General features: G+C 45.5%; 1 protein-coding gene across 7 annotated transcripts in view; it reads left to right on the top strand.

The window, feature by feature from the left end:
- LOC132782118 (TOM1-like protein 2) overlaps window positions 1–18,877 on the top strand; it is a 50,878-nt gene extending 32,001 nt beyond the window's left edge. Inside the window, exons 13-16 of one of the 7 annotated variants that reach the window (XM_067461251.1) lie at window positions 4,346–4,411; window positions 11,102–11,161; window positions 14,503–14,539; window positions 16,798–18,877. In XM_067461251.1, coding sequence (XP_067317352.1) covers window positions 4,346–4,411; window positions 11,102–11,161; window positions 14,503–14,539; window positions 16,798–16,946 — 312 coding nt within the window. In that variant the 3' untranslated portion in view covers window positions 16,947–18,877. Of the gene's footprint in view, window positions 1–4,345; window positions 4,412–11,101; window positions 11,162–14,502; window positions 15,331–16,797 lie in introns of those variants that run through there. The other 6 variants (XM_067461253.1, XM_067461252.1, XM_067461247.1 and 3 more) reach the window with 6 other exon arrangements.
- The last annotated feature ends 1,048 nt before the right edge of the window (window positions 18,878–19,925 follow it).

Below are 19,925 nucleotides of genomic sequence, written 5' to 3'. Positions count from 1 at the left end.
CCTGATGTTTCACCCACATCTATAGCAGGCATCCTCAGAGGTTGTGAAGTTTAATGTGTTGTCGAAGGCTTTCATAGCTGGAATCACAGGGTTGCTGTGAGTTTTCCGGGCTGTATGGCCATGTTCCAGAAGCACTCTCTCCTGATGTTTTGCCCACATCTATGGCAGACATCCTCAGAAGTTGTGAGGTCTGTTGGAAACTAGGCAATGGTGTGTATATCTGTGGAATGTCCAGAGTGGGAGAAAGAACTCTTGAATGCTGGAGGCAGGTGTGAATGTTGCAATTTGCCACCTTGGTTAATAGCCTTGCAACTTCAAGGTCTGGCTGGTTGCTGCCTGGGAGGGCCCTTTGTTGGGAGGTGTTAGCTGGCCCTGATTGTTTCTTGTCTGGAATTCCCCTGCTTTTTGTTGTTGTTCTTTATTTACTGTCCTGATTTAGAGTTTTTTAATTACTGGTAGACAGATTTTGTTCATTTTCATGATTTGCTTGTGGCTTATATATCGGTGTACGTTCAACAGATATATAAACCCCACTGGCCTTGTTTCCAACAGACCTCACAACCTCTGAGGATGCCTGCCATGAATGTGGGTTTTATTTATTTGTGTCAGGAGCAACCAGACAGTTGTATTACATTTTTAACAAAACAAACAAACAAACAAACAAAACACAAAGTGTGCAAACTTGCTGGTTGATTGAGTGTCCTTTGACCAGTAGCTGGTGTTGCGGCAAGAAGGTCCTCCATTGTGCATGTAGCAGGGCTCAGGTTGCATTGCAGCAGGTGGTCAGTGGTTTGCTCCTCTCCACACTCGCATGTGGAGTGTGAGTTTTCCCACCTGTTGTGGATTCCACTTTGTGGCCCCATTTCTTAAGTTTGGCTCTGCATCTTGTGGTGCCAGAGCGCAGTCTGTTCAGTGCCTTCCAAGTCCCCCAGTTTTCTGTGTGCCCAGGGGGGAGTCTCTCATTTGGTATCAGCCATTTATTGAGGTTCTGGGTTTGAGCCTGCCACTTTTGGACTCTTGCTTGCTCAGGTGTTCCAGCGAGTGTCTCTGTAGATCTTAGAAAACTATTTCTTGGTTTAAGTCATTGATGTGCTGGCTGATACCCAAACAAGGGATGAGCTGGAGATGTCACTGCCTTGGTCATTTCACTATAGGTTGCTACTTCCCGGCAGATGTCAGGTGGTGCAATACTGACTAAACAGTGTAATTTCTCCAGTGGTGTAGGGTGCACACACCCTGTGATAATGCGGCATGTCTCATTAAGAGCCAAATCCACTGTTTTAGTGTGGTGAGATGTGTTCCACACTGGGCATGCATACTCAGCAGCAGAGTAGTATAGCACAAGGGCAGATGTCTTCACTGTGTCTGGTTGTGATCCCCAGGTTGTGCCAGTCAGCTTTCGTATGATATTGTTTCTAGCACCCACTTTTTGCTTGATATTCAGGCAGTGCTTCTTGTAGGTCAGAGCACGGTCCAGGGTGACTCCCAGGTATTTGGGTGCGCTGCAATGCTCCAGTGGGATTCCTTCCCAGGTCATCCTCAGAGCTCGGGATGCTTGTCTGTTCTTAAGGTGAAAAGCACATGTCTGTGTTTTAGATGGGTTGGGGATCAGCTGGCTTTCCCTGTAATAAGCAGTAAGAGCACCTAGCGCTTCGGAGAGCTTCAGAGTGGGTGAAATGTCAGGAGGGAATGCTTCTGGAATATGGCCATACCGCCCAGAAAACTCAGAGCAAGCCAGAACCAGAAATGTCAAAAAGTTAGAGAAGCGGTTAGTGCAGAGGGGCCATGGCAGCGTGTTTAGAGCATTGTGTTACTACTCAAAAACGCTTACAAGAACAGAAAATTGCCCTCTCCTTTTGGGGGCCAGGGAAAGGGAGCCTTTGAAGGGCCGCACTCAGCCTCAGGGTGTCCTTTGACTGATCTAAGCCTTGCTTCAGATCTAGAAATTGCTGCCTGGCTCCTTTTGTCAGCAGAGTCCTTATCAGCCCAGATCCAACGGGTCAAAGTGTAGGAAGGCCACCTCCTTCTCAGACCTTGCCTCCCTGCAGAGATGTCCCGCAGGAATGTGTGGCAGGATGTAAAGAGCAATACCTAGCAAGTTATTGGAGTAGTCTGTTTCCTCCTTGCTTAACTGTTTGTGACCATAATGCCGTTATTGTGCCGTTATTGGCGTATTCAAGGTTTAACAAATGCAAACAGGAAACAGATTTCCCAAGAAGAGCCGTAGGTTTTCCTTGTAGGGGCAGGCAAAAGCGCTCCACAAGCTTCCCTTGCACCTCGGTTTCAATGACAGGGATATAAGAAGACATATGCCAGAGATGGTCACACAAGATTTCAACCCATACCTGAGAATACTTTTAAATGCAGAATGATTCCCTAGGGAACATGACTTGGCTTGGCTTATGTTTGCACAATAGTAGCGGTGCTCCAGGTGTTGTTGGGTGGCATTTTCTATCAGCCTCAACCAACAAAGCCTATTGTGAGGGATGATGAGAAGCATGGTCTCTGATGGACCTCACATTGATCATCTGAAGACCTCTTTGTGAGACTATCAAGCCTTGCATTTTGGCTACAGCCTTCCATATATTTTCCCGGAAGGGAGCCCCATCGAACACAGTGAGATTTATCTCTGGACAGCTCACTTCAAAAGTGAATTGAGTTAAAGTCGATGTCCTTATGTGTATGTGTGTGTGTACATACACTCGTACAAATATACATATACATACACACACACACATATATATATATAAAATGATATTATAATTATATATTTTATATTACATGCAATATTAGTAGTAATACTACAATATAATGGTATAGTACAATGTAGTAATAATATAATACTAATATTGTGCTATGGTAATAATATAATATATTGTATTTACATATTACTTGTAAGCCGCTCTGAGAAGGCATATAAATGTCGTAAATAATTAAATAAATATACACGCATACACACACACACACACATATACATACACACACATACACATACTAGCTTGGGTACCCGACGTTGCTCGGGTTCTTTGAAAAAGTCAATTTTTAATTATACCAAATGCATAAGATTGTGGGTGAACTACAACTCACATCATGGCACGTCAAACCCGAAAAACTCCATCAGTACTTAAAGTTTGTTATGTTTGGCAAGTTTGCTCTAGTTGCATCATTGGTGAGGTTCAGTCTTCTCTCTGTCTGTAGGGTAAACTACAACTCCCACTATGGTAAGTCAGTCTCCTCAAACCCCTCTCCAGTAGGTTGAGATAGTCATGGGGGCTCTGTGTGCCAAGTTTGGTCCAGGTCCATCATCGGTGGAGGTCACTGTTTCTCTGGTTGTGGTTGAATTTCCAGAAAGGAAGGTCAGTTCCCCCCCACCCCAAACCCCTCCAATAATAAAATTTCAGTATAGTTTGGTCCAGATTACATTGGTGTTTGGGTTCACAGTGCTCTCTGGATGTAGGTGAACTACAACTCCCCCAAATCAAAGTGAATTCCACCCAAAGACCTTCACTATTTTTTTGCTGGTCATGGGGGCTCTTTGTGCCAAGTTTGGTCCAGGTCCATCTTTGGTGAAGTTCAGAGTGCTCATTGATTACAGGTGAACTATAAATCCCAGGACCTACAACTCCTGTAAATCATAGTGAATTCTCCCCAAACTTCTCTAGTATGTTCAGTCACTGATCAATTCCTCTGTTTGCTGTGTGCCATAAAAAATATAGGAAAGGGTTAAAGGAGAGGCAGTGGGCGGAGTCATGCAAACTCCACACCAATGGAGAGAATCAGAAACACTGAGATGTCTGTGGTGGAGGAAAAACAGAAAATCTAGGATGAAATTGTCCCCGTAAGACAGCTTTCACTTGGGTGGTGGGCAGTCTGGTGTTTATGGAGGACATTGGCGGGGCTCTTGGACATGTTTACGGTGCTCACTATACCTGCAATGTCACTGGAGGGAGGACCTTTGGTGTCTCCTAAGTAGTGAGAGCTATAGCTCTTTGTGGAGCTTCTCTGTGTAAGCGGACACCCTGGCCACATACACACACACATATTTTCACGTTTATAGCTAATCTCAGGATGTTAAGCTACATGAAAGAGGTGAGTTGAGAGATCCTAGAGACTCAGACAAATGGATCTGCTCTGGGTTTCTTGGTGTGAGGAACCCCATTCCACTACAGCTTTGCACATGATACTTAGGCTTAGTTGCAGGATTGGAGTGGGAAAATGGAAGATGTCTACTTTGTCCCCCAGTAAAATATGGTTTTGACTCTGTCTCGTTGTCGGCTGTCACCGCGTTCTTTGCGTGTCCCCTCCTTCCTTATTCTTAATGGGACTTTCTGTTCTCAACACACAGAGGAGAGGTAAAGGTGGGAGCTCAGACATGGAGCCCATAGACAAGTGGCTAATGACCCAAGGAATGGTGAGGCGTCCTGTGACCCCCAAAAACCCTCCCCGGTCCCCTGTTGTCCTCCCCTTCCGTCTCCTTTAAATAGCATATAACTGTCCTATATGTTTGACCTGTCACTCCAAAGACCCTCGCAATGAACAGTCCGAGGAGCTGGATCCCCCATCTTGGACCAGAAAGAGAGGAGAAAGGTTGAGATTGGGAGAGATGGGGGGAATCTATAGATGTTCGAAAGTTGCTTTGTTCGTTTTCAAAACGAGGATGGATCCCTCCAGCTCCTTTGACTGTCTCATTGCTTTTAACATCTGCAGTATCGCCTCTTTTTCCCCTTCAGGGTAAACACAAGTTCTGCTCGTTTCCTAAAAATGGGTCAAAGTTGGATCCTGCCAGACTGGACAACCCAGACTCAGGTTCAAGAAGCTTGTATACAGAAGAACGTTAGGGTCGGGGAATCTTTTTTTTTTTTGGACTCCGGCTTCCAGAAACCATTGGACACCCCAGCTGTGGGATTCTGGGAGTTGTAGCCCCAAAATATTTCCCCTGTTATTAATATTATTAGGACATGTAGTGGACAAAGAGGGACCTCAAAAGATAACAGGACTATCTTGAGCGTCCATTACAAAACAGGAAAAACAATTCACCTCTAAATAGGGCTGAATGTAATGTTGAATTGCCATGCCTTCTTCCTAAAGGATTTTGGGAGCTGTAGTTCTCTGAGAGCAGATTAAAATCATTAAACTATTTCACTCTTAAGACACACCACAGTTCTTAAGCTTCTTGTGGGATCAAAACAGATACGACCTTTAATTGCTTTTAAGGGTCCTCATGGTTTATTTTTAATACCATTGATGTTTAATTCTATTGTAATGTTTGTTTATTTTTTAGGCTTTTAATTGTATTCTATTGGTTTTATTGTGAACCGCTTTGTGTGTCTCTTTAGAGAGAAAAAAGTGCAATATAAACAATAATAGGAGCACAGTGGGTTAAACTGCTGAGCTGCTGAACTTGCAAACTGAAAGGTTGCAGGTTCGAATCTGGAGAGCGGTGTGAGCTTCTGCTGTTAGCCCCAGTTTTAGCGGGTGGCACAATGGGTTAAACCGCTGAGCTGCTGAACTTGCAAACCGAAAAGTTGCAGGTTCGAATCTGGAGAGCGGTGTGAGCTTCCACTGTTAGCCCCAGCTTTAGTGGGTGGCACAGTGGATTAAACCGCTGAGCTGCTGAACTTGCAAACGAAAGATTGCAGGTTCGAATCCAGAGAGCGGTGTGAGCTTCCGCTGTTAGCCCCAGCTTTAGCAGGTAGCACAGTGGGTTAAGCCGCTGAGCTGCTGAACTTGCTAACTGGAAGGTCTCAGGTTCGAATCCGGAGAGCAGTGTGAGCTTCTGCTGTTAGCTCCAGCTTTAGTGGGTGGCTCAGTGGGTTAAACCACTGAGCTGCTGAACTTGCAAACTAAAAGGTTGCAGGTTCGAATCTGGAGAGTGGTGTGAGCTTCCGCTGTTAGCCCCAGCTTTAGCACAGTGGGTTAAACCACTGAGCTGCTGAACTTGCAAACTGAAAGGTGGCAGCTTCGAATCCGGAGAGCAGTGTGAGCTTCTGCTGTTAGCCCCAGTTTTAGCGAGTGGCACAATGGGTTAAGCCGCTGAGCTGCTGAACTTGCAAACCCAAAGGTTGCAGGTTCAAATCCGGAGAGTGGTGTGAGCTTCTGCTGTTAGCCCCAGCTTTAGTGGGTGACACAGTGGGTTAAACAGCTGAGCTGCTGAACTTGCTAACTGGAAGGTCTCAGGTTCGAATCTGGGGGGCAGCGTGAGCTTCTGCTTTTAGCCCCAGCTTCAGCCAAACTAGCAGTTCAGAAACATGCAAATGTGAGTAGATCAATAGGTACCACTTCTTTGGGAAGGTAACGGCACTCCATGCAGTCCTGCCAGCCACATGACCTTGGAGGTGTCTAGGGACAATGCCGGCTCTTCGGCACCAACCTCCAGAGTCGGACACGACTGGACTTAATGTCAGGGGACAACCTTTACCTTTACCTAAACAACATCAACACCATCATCAACAATAATATAATAAATAACAACAACAACAACAACAAATCTAAAGTCCAATAATTCCACTTCAACGATGATTGTTTCCTAGAGCTCCTAAACTGCAGATCCCAAACTCAATCTCTCTTCCTCAACCACAGTTTTTACTCTTGGCTTGTGTTTGTTCGTCTTGGAAAAAGGATACTGCTGCCGGCTATAACAGCGTCCGTTCGTCCATGCGTAGGAGACTGGCCAGGTTGACCTCCCTCCTCTGCCAGTTTTCTCCCTTCTCCTCCATTGTAGGCCACTCACTCTTGTCTGTTTCTTAATCCATACATCTTTGGCGTCCGCTAGACCCTCAACTAATCCTTAACCTGGTTCCTGTCTGAACTAGCGGTAGCTCTTAACCATGTCCATTAACAGAAGCGAATGCGCCAAAGGTGTCGCAAACGGCGCAGCTCAGAAGGGATGGGGATACAGGTTGTAATGGCACCAAATTTGGGGGTTTTCTACTTGTAAACAAAAAGGGAAACTAAGGGCCCTTCCACACAGCCCTATATCCCAGAATATCAAGGCAGAAAATCCCACAGTATCTGAGTGTGGACTCAGATATCCCAGTTCAAAGCAGATATTGTGGGATTTTCTGCCTTAATATTTTGGAATATAGGGCTGTATGGAAGGACCCTAAGGGAGCATTGCACATTGTCCCTCAAAAACAGAGGCATTGCTTGAAACTTCACGAATAAGTGATCGAAATTAGTAAGTCGAGGGAAATCCATACTGTCTCTCTGAATTCTTATTTTTGATGCTTCTCCTTTCCTCAAAGTGATGCCATACTTCTCTAGGTCATGTTGAACTGCAAGTCACAGCTAGCAAAGCCTCAAATAAAGGATTTTGGGAGTTATAGTCCATTATACCGCTGAGCTGCTGAACTTGCTAACCAAAAGGTTGGCAGTTCAAATCCGGGGAGTGGGGTGAGCTCCCACTGTTAGCCCCAGCTTCTGCCAACCTAGCAGTTTGAAAATATGCAAATGTGAGTAGATCAATAGGTAATGCTTTGGCGGGAAGGTAAGGGTACTCCATGCAGTCATGCCGGCCACATGACCTTGGAGGTGTCTACAGATGACGCTGGCTCTTCAGCTTAGACATGGAGATGAGCACCAACCCCCAGAGTCGGACACGACTAGACTTAATGTCAGGGGAAAACCTTTACCTTTAGTCCATCAGCACCTTTAAAATTCTCACCTCACTCAATAGGGATGGCTCTGGTTTCAGGCTTTTGTACCACTACAGGCTTTCACTATAATTCTAATAGTTCTGCAGTTGAGTTAGAAACGTGGTTTATTTATTTATTCGTTTGCTATATTTATATACCATCCATCTCAGCCCTCAGGTGACTCGGGGTGGTTCACAGTAGGTACCAAGACCATAAAATACAATTAAAAACATTGAAATAATATAAAACCATAGCAAAATCAATAACAAACAGGACCCATGGTTTGTGCTGAGCTCAGGACCCATGGTTTGTGCCAACTACGGTTTGGAGCGAGGTCTGAACTGACAAACCACATTTGCAGTTGTTGCTCTTCCAGCATTCTTTACTGCTATCAGGTAAATCTGTTGGGTGTTCAGATAATAGCGTTTGCAAACACACATATTTATAGTAGACATCCTTTCATGTCTCCTTCCCAACCTGAAAGGCTAACATGGCTTTGCTTTTCTAAATTGCGGAGCCTGGAAGGTGAAACGAAGTACATATTGTACAACAAGGGAGGACAGAGAGAGAGGAGAAAAAATGGAGATTAAGAAAAAATTCAACAAACTTCTTTTAACATCATCTCGTTCCTCAAATTTTGAGAGAGATTTTGCTAGTTCTGGTAAAGCAGTGGTACCCAACCTTTGGGCCTCCATGTGTTTTGGATTTGAGCTCCCACAGTTCCTAACAGCTGGTAAACTGGCTGGGATTTCTGGGAGTTGAAGCCCAAAATACCCAAAGACCCAAAGGTTGGGAACCACCCTTCTAATGCAAGCTCTTTTGGATGAAGTTTGTAATCTCCAACTTGTGGTATTTTTATTAAAGGGAAAAAAGTTGAAATATTTAAAATTCTGCAGAAGGAGGATGGTTGCAGAAATGCAGACGTTTCCCTCTTCCCAATCTGGTTTGCCCTCAGATGTTTAAATGCTCCTTGGAATTTATTTTGGGGGTTCAATGGCTAGGAAAAGTGGGGTGGCAGCACAATTGAATGGCAGAGAAAGGGGTCTGGCATGATACTCTATGCTCAGAAATGCATCCTATTAAGTACAGTGTTGCTCACACCCAGGTAAGTGTTTATAAGACTGAGCCTACGATTGGTGGACTAACAGGGGGCACCCTCCTGCCTTTAAATCAGTGGGTCCCAACCTTTTTTTGACCAGGGACCACTTTGACCAGGGACCACTCTCCAACATTAGTACCAAAAGCGTTACGAATCAGTTTTTGGTCAACTGCAGATTTGGTTTGGGATGTTGATTCAGAAAATTTCATTGGATAGACCACATCAGCTCTAGTTTCTGGTACAGAACATATGACATGGTCAGTGACAGGGAAGGAGTGGCAGGCGGTGTGAAAGGAACGGAAATAAATAAAATAGAATAAATTAATAAAGAGATAGGAGGCTTGCAGGTCAGATTTTCGTCCTCATGGCCCACTGGTGGTCCTTGGCCCACACATGAAGAACCACTGCTTTAAATGATGCTCTGCAGCAGTTTTTTCCCTCTCCTTCTGCACTCCTTTTATTTTTGGAAGGGAAGGGAAATGACAACATACACGGAAACCGCTTTGAACTGTGGTCAGTAGCTTTTGCAAACAGTGAACCAATGTGGCAGCGTTTAGCAAAGGCAGAGGGACCTGTCAGCTCTGTTAAAGACACAGTTAGGACCCCATCTATCCATCTGTCCACCTGTTTCCATTTTGTCCCATTGGGATGGGAGTGTAGCCCTAAACTCCCCACCTCTTTAAGGACTTGGGACTTCAGTGATTTTTTCCTCTCTTTTCCATGGAGCCCCCAGTGGCAAGGTGGGTTAAACCACTGAGCTGCTGAACTTGCTGACCGAAAGGTCACTGGTTCAAATTCAGGTAGCGGGGTGAGCTCCCGCTGTTAGGCTCAGCTTCTGCCAACTTAGCAATTCAAAAACATGCAAATGTGAGTAGATCAATAGGTACCGCTCTGACTGGAAGGTAACGGCGCTGCATCCAGTCATGCCAGCCACATGACCCTGGAGGTGTCTATGGACAACGCTGGCTCTTCGGCTTAGAAATGGAGTTGAGCACTAACCTCCAGAGTCGGGCACGACTGGACTTAATGTCAGTGGAAAATCTTTACCTTTTTATGTACCTCCTTGTTGGTGCTTACATTTTGCCCCCAAAGCTTTAAGCCTCGACTTCTAAAAAGATCCCACCAACAACAGCCACAATTGGAGCGTCTAATAGTCTTGTTATTTCAATTTACAGGACATCTTATTGGTCTCCTCGGTGGCACAGTGGGTTAAACCTTGTGCCGGCAGGACTGCTGACCGAAAGGTCAGCGGTTCGAATTCGTGAGGTGGGGTGAACTCTGTCTGTCAGCTCCAGCTTCTCATGTGGGGACATGAGAAAAGCTTCCTACAGGAGGGTAAAACATCCTGCCGTCCCCTAGGCAATGTCCTTGCAGATGGCCAATTCTCTCACACCAGAAGCGACTTGCAGTTTCCCAAGTCACTCCTGACACACATACAAAAATGATCTTGTGATGCCTTTAAGATGGGTTTAAGTGCCTCCTAACTATAATAGACTCACGGAGTCCACATAAAAGTGTTGATTTACAGAATTCCTATAGTTTGGAGCGTCTGATATGGTTTAAATGTACTGGAGCTCTTAATCAGTGTTAGGAAGTTCTAAAGCAGAAGACAAGAACAGAGGCATAGGGAACACAAGTCAGAGTTTGGGCTGTTTTGGGTTATCATTTCCAGAATTGTTAGGGGGTTGGACTAGATAGCCTTTGTGATCCCATCCAATTCTTAATGTCTGGTGATTTGATGCACCCCCTCATCCAGATTGACTCGTGGATTAGTCCCGTTCCATCATCCTAAGCCATGCTTGGTGCTGCCTTCAAACCAGACCCAAGACTTGAAACCCTATCGTTCCCTTTCTTTAAAAGTGGTTCAGCTACAAAGCCGAGGCCACAGTTTTGCCGTGGTCATCCAGATATGTGCTTTCTTCCTCGAGGCATTGCTCCAATTCCACTTATCCATCATTCCAGCCTTAAGAAGAACGGGATATCTTCAAAGAGAGACTCCTCCTTGATTTTTTGGGGGGCCCGGTCGGACCTCCTTTGGCGCGTGCCTCCAGCCATTTTCGCTCACGACTTCATTTCCATTGTCTTCAGCCATATTGGGTTCCCCATCCCTCGCTTCGCGTCGCTTTTACTTGTGTGCCTCGTTTGTGTTTTGTTGTATTTTTTTGTTGCAGTTTTTTTTCCTATTCAGACGATGTAAACAACGCATCTCACACGGCATATGTGTTCTCCCTTCTCTCTCTCCCTCCTCCTTCCTTTTTATTTCGTGGCTTTCCCTTCTCATTTCCGTGGCCATTTCTCTGGCTGTGTGTTGGGTTTATTATTTTATGTTTTTGGCCTGCCTTGCTGTACCTCTTACTGCGCTTCCTAGATTCCAGTCGCGCAATCCTCTGTCATGGATGACATTGAGGAGTGGCTCAGTACCGACGTGGTAAGACTTCTCTTGGTTTGTTTGTTTATTTCTTTCCTGCATTATATACATATATATATGTGTGTGTGCATTTTATATTTCAAATATTATCTTTGCCATCAGAGGGAAATGAGAGACTTCCATATTTGTATAGAGAATTAATTTTTCCATTATGAATCTCAGTTCTAACCAATAATGGATAAATAGGGATTTCAGTTCAACCAGGGCGTGTATCACGTGGGGTACTCCTCAAGTTGTACCACTTTTGAATTACCCTATATATGGAAAAGCCCCAGTGGTGCAGCGGGTTAAACTGCTGAGCTGCAGACCAAAAGGTCGGAAGTTCGAATCTGGGGAGTGGGGTGAGCTCCCACTGTTAGTTCCAGCTTCTGCCAACCTAGCAGTTCAAAAACATTCCAGTGTGAGTAGATCAATAGAGTATTGATGTATTGATGCTGATGTTATGATGTTAATGACTTGCGATGCTATTGTTTTTAAATGCATAATGATTTTGTATTCTGTATATCTAAACTGTTGTAAACCGCTCTGAGTCGCCTAAGGGCTGAGAAGAGCGGTATACAAATAAAGTAAATAAATAAATCAATAAGTACCACTTCGGTGGGGAGGTAATGGCTCCACCTAAGCATTAGGACGAATGTATTGTCGAAGGCTTTCATGGCCAGAATCACAGGGTTGTTGTAAGTTATTTGGGCTGTATGGACATGTTCCAGAAGCATTCTCTCCTGATGTTTCACCTGCATCTATGGCAGGCATCTAGTAGCCAGATTTTGTTCATTTTCATGGTTTTTTCTGGTTTTCAGTATTAATTTTTTAAAAAATCGTAGCAGTAAATAAAGAACAACATTCAAAAAACAGGGGAACTCCAGACAAGAAACAATCAGGGATAGCTAATCACCTCTCAAAAAAGGATTCCCCCAGGCAATAAGAAGCCACACCTTGAAACTGCCTCTTTTATGGGAAGGTAACGGCACTCCATGCAGTCATGCTGGCCACATGACCTTGGAAGTGTCTAAGGACAACGCCGGCTCTTCGGCTTAGAAATGGAGATGAGCACCACACCCGAGAATCAGACAGGACTGGACTTAATGTCAGGGGACAACCTTTACCATGCTGGCTGCATGACCTAGAAGATGTCTATGGACAACGCTGGCTCTTTGACTTAGACATGGAGATGAGCACCACCTCCTAGAGTTGGATACGGCTAGACTTAATGTCAAGGGAAAAACCGTTACCTTTACTTTTATAGTGCCTGCCATTGGAAGGGATTGGTTGAAATGTTCAGGGCTTTTAGTATATTCTAGATCTCTTCCAAAAGTTGCAGGGCTGCTGTTGATATTTCTCATCTGGGTACAAGGAGTTACGTCATGAGATAGGCTTCACAGGTTTCATTTGTTTAATGATCTGCAAGTTTGATTTGCACGATTACATCAAATAAGATGCAAGAGCTTCCATGACCGATAGACAGTTAAAAAAAAGGATCAACACAGAATGGTAATCCAGTTCAATGGAGGGAAGGCTCATGACAACATAGGCTTCAGGGGTTTTTCTTTGGGGTGCTTTGAGCTCTGTGGAAGGAGGAAGCCAAAGCTCACCGCTTTAGTTCACCTATATAAGAGAAATGTATACGTGTGTACGAAAAGTCAGCCTCAAAGGCTTGTCTCCTTCCTCTCCCGACGCTTCCTTTCCTGGCATGAACTGGGGACACATTGTGATCATAGGAGTCCTTCAACTACATACACAGAACCCCCAAAACTGATGCCCTCGTGCCCAAGAAACAGGACTATGTAGGCCCTGATAGTGTTGGGAATCAGAGCTGTTAGGCTCAAAATTATTTATTTATTATTTATTTATTTAGAGCTTTTATAACCCGGTCTTCTCGACCTCTGAGGAGGGACACAGGCCAGCTAACAACAGAGAATCAATATACAAATAAACTAAAGCATAATAACATCATAGTATAATAATACATTAAAACACATTAAAATACAGATCAAGAATTACATAAAGCCAATTCGTCAAGGTAAATCACAAATTCACCACCATCCGCCTTGTGGTCAACAGTTATTGATTCGATCATCAATCTGAGAATGCTAAGTTCCAGAGCCAAGATTTTACCATCTTTCTGAAATTCAGGAGGGAGGGGGCAGATCTGATATCTATCGGGAGAGAGTTCCACAGCCGAGGGGCCACCACCATGAAGGCCCTGTCTCTCGTCCCCACCAGACACGATTGCGAAGGTGGTGGGACCGAGAGCAGGGCCGCTCCAGAAGATCTTAACAACCTTGATGGTTCGTAAGGGAAAATCCGTTCGGACAGGTAAACTGGGCCGGAGTCGTTTAGGGCATGTCCCCCTGCTTAAGCCAGTATATGTCCGGGGCCAACTGAAGTGTGCTAGAGAGCATTTGGATGATCCAGAAGAGCATTGGGAGAATGTCATATGGTCAGAGAAAACCCAAGTAGAACTGATTAGCAGAAACACAATTCATCCTGTTCGGAGGAGAAAGAATGCGGGGTTGCATCCACAGAACACCATTCCATGGGGTGATTCTGTCTTAAATATAGCAGAGAACTAGAAGTAAACTTGATAATTAGCAGAAACTCGTGTGGTGAGCTAGGATAAGCTTCCATTCAACAGGATTGCAGAGAAAGATTGCGGAGACAGAACTTTAGGTTCAAAATATCGATTCAAGAAAGAAATACATTCTAGATAGAAAAGGTTTGCAGCTAACAAGCTTGCTAAAATTCATATTTTAGCAAGGTAAAAAGTATTTTAAGGGTAAAAAGTCAAAATATCCGTGCAGTTACATTTTGCCTGGAGAGAGGCAAAATGCGTCCTCACTGGAAGGAAGACAAAGGCAGAGAGAGTGGAGAAAAAAACCACATGGCCAAACCCAGGGCAGTAAAAATACCTTTAAAGGTGAAGTTATCTCATATATCAAAGAGATTCAATTGCTACATCTTCAAAGAGTGGCAAGCAAGAAGAGTAAAGGCAAAGGCCACTTCTGGGATAAGCATGCATAGGAACGTCATGGTGGTGGGTAGGGAGGAATATTGCCCTCTAATCCTGTCTCTAGCTACTCATTGAGGACTGGAGACTTGATGAAACAATAAAGTTGTTCAGTCCAAGGATGAAACCCAACAGATAGAGACGATGGCCACAGAAATTCAAAGTATCCCGAAGGCATCAGTCTGGCAAAGCCCTCCTATGATTCATTGAAGATGTATAGCTTAAGTCAGCAATCGTTCTATTGTCGGAAGCGACTCCACGCTGCAGTGTACTTGGAGATCCTTTGAATCATGCATTGATCTGTTCTTTCTCCTCTTCTCTTCCCTCCTTGCAGAAAGGCGACGAGCTGGAAGAAGGGGTGACGAGCGAAGGTAATGGCGGAGGCGCTGGGACAGAGGCCCCCGCTAATGGTCTGGCCAGGGACAAAGCACCTGCAGGGCTCTGTGTGTATTATGAGTTGGTTCTTCCAGCGCATGGGGCCCCGGGGGAAGGGGGTCTGGCCCTTGGAGGAGTCCCATCGTCCCTTGAGGAAGGAGGGCTACCTCCCGGTCTTCGCGGCAGCAAACAGGGTGCTGTAGGGCCAGAAGAGGTGTGGGGTTTAAGGACTGCAGGCTTACATCTGGACCACGGGAGGTCCCACAGGCAACCATGCTTGTAGAAGTCCCTAACTTTTTGGTAATAGCTGTGGACAGCACAATCCAAGAAGGATATGGACAAAATTGATAGGGTCCAGAGAAGGGTCACCAAAATGGTCAGCCATGCTTGTGGGAGTCCCCTCCTATCTTTGTGGTGATAGTTGTGGACACCACAATCCAAGAAGGATATGGATGAGACCAAAGGGGTCCAGAGAAGGGTCACCAAAATGGTCAGCCATGCTTGTGGGAGTCCTTTCTTAACTTTTTGGTGCTAGCTGTGGACACCACAATCCAAGAAGGATATGGATGAGACCAAAGGGGTCCAGAGAAGGGACACCAAAATGGTCAGCCATGCTTGTGGGAGTCCCTTCCTAACTTTGTGGTGCTAGCTGTGGACACCACGATCCAAGAAGGATATGGATGAGACCAAAGGGGTCCAGAGAAGGGTCACCAAAATGGTCAGCCATGCTTGTGGGAGTCCCTTCCTAACTTTTTGGTGCTAGCTGTGGACACCACGATCCAAGAAGGATATGGATGAGACCAAAGGGGTCCAGAGAAGGGACACCAAAATGGTCAGCCATGCTTGTGGGAGTCCCTTCCTAACTTTGTGGTGCTAGCTGTGGACACCACGATCCAAGAAGGATATGGATGAGACCAAAGGGGTCCAGAGAAGGGACACCAAAATGGTCAGCCATGCTTGTGGGAGTCCCTTCCTAACTTTTTGGTGCTAGCTGTGGACACCACGATCCAAGAAGGATATGGATGAGACCAAAGGGGTCCAGAGAAGGGTCACCAAAATGGTCAGCCATGCTTGTGGGAGTCCCTTCCTAACTTTTTGGTGCTAGCTGTGGACACCACGATCCAAGAAGGATATGGATGAGACCAAAGGGGTCCAGAGAAGGGACACCAAAATGGTCAGCCATGCTTGTGGGAGTTCCTTCCTAACTTTGTGGTGCTAGCTGTGGACACCACAAACCAAGAAGGGTATGGATGAGCCCAAAGGGGTCCAGAGAAGGGTCACCAAAATGGTCAGCCATGCTTGTGGGAGTCCCTTCCTAACTTTTTGGTGCTAGCTGTGGACACCACAATCCAAGAAGGATATGGACGAAATGGTAGGGGTCCAGAGAAGGGTCACCAAAATGGTTAAAAGCCTGCAAGTCATGAATTCCTATGAGGAGTGGCTTAGGAAGCTGAGTATGTTTATCTTGAAGAAGAGAAAGCTAAGGGAAGGGGAATATGATAGCCCTGTGTAGGTATTTTATTGAGGAATCATAGAATTAAAGAGTTGGAAGAGACCTCATGGGCCATCCAGTCCAACCCCCTGCCAAGAAGCAGGAATATTACATTCAATAGGAGGAGGGAAGCTTGTTTTCTGCTGCTCCCCGGTTCGAATCCAGAAGCAGGGTGAGCTCCCGTTGTTAGCCCCAGGTTCTGCCAACCTAGCAGTTCGAAAGCATGCAAATGAGAGTAGATGAATAGGTACTGCTTCTGCGGGAAAGTAACGGTGCTCCATGCAGTCATGCCAACGACATGACCTTGGAGGTGTCTGTGGACAACACCAACTCTTTGGCTTAGAAATGCAGACGTGCACCACCCCCAAGAGTCAGACATGACTGGACTTAATGTCAAGGGGAAACCTTTATCTTTACATTTTGTTTTCCTATTCCTGACCTGGACAGTGTGATTGATGCACCCCAAGGCATACCTTTCGAAAGATCACAAACGATTTCCGAAAACTCTCTTTCTGTAATGCAGTATGAGGCATTGCTTCAAAAGCCTGTTGAACCAACATGAAATGTTCAGAAAGCTCTGCTATAGATTATTTCCTTAGTTGATTTGAGCTTTTTTAAGGGGGGAAATGAGAGCTGTATGCGACGGCAGGTGGGACATCTATCGGGAGGGATTGTATGGTGGCAGAACAGGGTTCTAAGATGAATGAGCATCTGGTGTTGGCGGCTGCATCGTCCCTGAATCATCCCATTCGTCTCTTTCAGAGTTTGACAAGTTTTTGGAGGAGCGGGCCAAGGCTGCCGAAAGAGTCCCCGACTTGCCCTCGCCACCCCAGGATGAGCCCGCGACCCTCTTGACGAACCCCAACAAGAAGAAACCGGAACGTTCGGAAGACGCCCTTTTCGCTCTTTGAAGCTCCTTTGAAGGGCGCAGAGCTTGCTTTGCGTCGTTCGGCTTTACGGCAAGCTCCCCGGTCTCCCAGGTGCCCAAATAAGCTAACTTTTTGTACGAGACCGACGTCCCGGTCCGGCCTCGTCCCTCCTGCGGCTGCTTCCAATCCCTTCTTCGCCTCCAGGTCAACAAATATTGGGGTTTTCCCTGGTCCTGTCTTTGGTTTCCTTTGAAATGCATGAGTGCTATCGCCTCCTAGATACTTGTCACTAGGTTCGGAGTGGATTTTGGAGTTTTCCGTTCTGGCGCTTCTCGGGAGCCGATCCGAAGCACACAAATTTGCGCATAGCGTCGATCCTATGAAAAAAAAAAGATACCCTTCACACTACTATTCCCCCCACTTCCAGCACTGAAAAAAAAAATGCATTGCACATCTCACCTGCTTCTTTCACTTCCCTACTTTAGGCAAATCAAGGTTTCCTTTGGCGTTCGCATTCGTAGGTTTCGTAGGTGACCCATTGAGTTTTTGAGGGCCACCTTTGCTCCTCCTCCTCCTCAAGCAGGAAGTCCATCTTGGAGGAAAGTCACAATTATTATCAGCCAGGTTTGCCAGTATCAACATGGTTAGTCTGGCGTACCGATGAGTTGTCCGGGTTCGGAGCAGATTCTCCAATATGTCTTCCATTGAGTCTTAGCAAACTTTTTGGCAGTCGAAATGAAGTATTTGTTCGGAGTGGGAAAAGAGTTGGGTTTTTGCAGACTGAAAAGGTATCCCCTTTTAGAGCCCCATATCAACACAATCCTTTCCTCCTCTTCACTATCGAAAATATGAAACGGAAACACCTCCCTTTCTGGTTGCAGCTCGGGTCTCGTTCGGCCTTTTGGGGGTTTTCCAACTGTCTCTACAGAGCGAGGAATCAGGAGTTGTGCTACGAAGCAATGGCTGCATCTACACCAGACATGGGGCAACTTGGCTTCCTAGTTTCCAGACTTGGGCCCTCCCAAGTGTTTTGGACTTCAACTCCCACCATTCCTAACAGCCTCAGGCCCTTTCCTTTTCCCCCTCAGCCGCTTAAGCGGCTGAGGGGGAAAAGGAAGGGGCCTGAGGCTGTTAGGAATGGTAGGAGTTGAAGTCCAAAACACCTGAAGGACCCAAATTGGCCCATGCCTGATCTAAACTAGAATTAATGCTGCTTGGCACTGCTTTGGATCCATGCGATGGTATCCAGGGAGTTGTAGTCCACCCTCTTGTCAAAACTACAACTCCCAGGACTCCATATAGCACTGAGCCATTGAGGAGGTATCAAATTGCATCCGTTTTACAGTGTAGATGCAATGCGTGCAAAAGGCGTTGCGTCAGAAACACTTCGAGATTGATATTTTTGGGGTGGAAGGAATTCTGGCATTGGTTATTAAAAAATAATAGTAATTCCGAAGGCTTTCATGGCCGGAATCACTGTGTTGTTGTAGGTTTTTTCGGAATGTATGGCCATGGTCTTGAGGCATTCTCTCCTGACGTTTCGCCTGCATCTATGGCAAACATCCTCATTACCTCTGGGGATGCTTGCCATAGATGCAGGCGAAACGTCAGGAGAGAATGCCTCTAGACCATGGCCATATAGCCCGAAAAAACCTACAACAGCCCAACAGTAATTCCCCAGGTAACATAGTGTGGGAATCCATAATTCTACAAAATACTATACTAGGAATAGTTAATGACACTAAATTAAGGCACTAATGAGACCTTTTCTTTGAGGTTTGTGTGGTTTGCAAGTATCGGGTCGCATTTGGTTCCTGCGCTCGAAGGGAAATGTCTTCCGTATTGTTGAAAGCTTCCATGGCCGGAATCACTGGGTTGCTGTGAGTTTTCCGGGCTGCACGGCCATGTTCCAGAAGCATTCTCTCCTGATGTTTCACCTGCATCCATGGCAGGCATCTTCATAATCTCTGAAGATGGCTGTCATAGATGCAGGTGAAACATCAGGAGAGAATGCTTCTGGAACATGGCCATACAGCCCGGAAAACTCACAGCAACCCATAAAAATGTCCTCCATTTTTCTCCTTTCTTCCTTTTGCTTCCTTTTAATGCTGGTCCAAATCGGGGCAGAAAACATTGAATTCTTTCTCTTTTTGGAATAGAATTCCTATTGTGTTAACAGGTCAATCTTCCGCCTTTTCTTTCCTCATCTTGTATCGGCTGCAGTGGCGAAATCTGTTACAAATCCTGACTGTTTGCACTACTTTCTGAGCGAAAAGAGAAAAAAAAAGAGCGCATTGAATTAAAGTCAATTCACTTGGAAGCAGAGAAGGAAACCCCTGCCTTGTCCTTCCGGGGCATTGGACTGCAAGTCCCATGATGTGCTTTTAGTCCAGCCTATGTCCTAGTTCAAGGAAGATGTGCTTGGTTTGCAATTTTCCTCTTTTTGGGAGGAAAAAAATACTTTTTAGTTGTGAATTACAACTTCCAACATATTGGCCTTTAGCCAGGAATGCTGGGAGTTGTAGTCCAACCACATTAAAAAGGGCCCCAATTGGCTTCAGAGGTCGGTTGAGGTTTGGGCAACATTTGGAAATCTTTTTTTAAAGTTCTTGATATTATAAATCTTACGTATTTCAATCTGAAAATATCTTTGCAAATAGTTTGTCGTACTTCCTTGTGAGCTTTAGGAAGGCTTTGAAAAATAGCAAAATACCTTCTCTTTGGGTTGCTGTGAGTTTGCCATATTCCAGAAGCATTCTCTCCTGACGTTTCGCCCACATCTACGGCAGGCATCTTGAAAGGTTGTGAGGTCTGTTGGAAATTAGACAAGTGAGATAATGTTGAATAATGTTAGCATTTAATGGCCTTGCAGCTTCAAAACCTGGCTTCCTGCCTGGGGGAATCCTTTGTTGAGTGGTGTTAGCTGGCCCTGATTGTTTCCTGTCTGGAATTCCTTTTCCAGTTCTAAGAAGTGATCCCCCTGCAGGAAGCAGCCAGGCTTTGAAGCTGCAGCACCATTCA

This window comes from Anolis sagrei, chromosome Y, assembly GCF_037176765.1.
Source record: "Anolis sagrei isolate rAnoSag1 chromosome Y, rAnoSag1.mat, whole genome shotgun sequence".
Lineage (NCBI taxonomy): Eukaryota > Metazoa > Chordata > Lepidosauria > Squamata > Dactyloidae > Anolis > Anolis sagrei.
The sequence above is the reverse complement of the archived record's forward strand: the minus strand, read 5'-3'. Positions and strand labels throughout refer to the sequence as shown.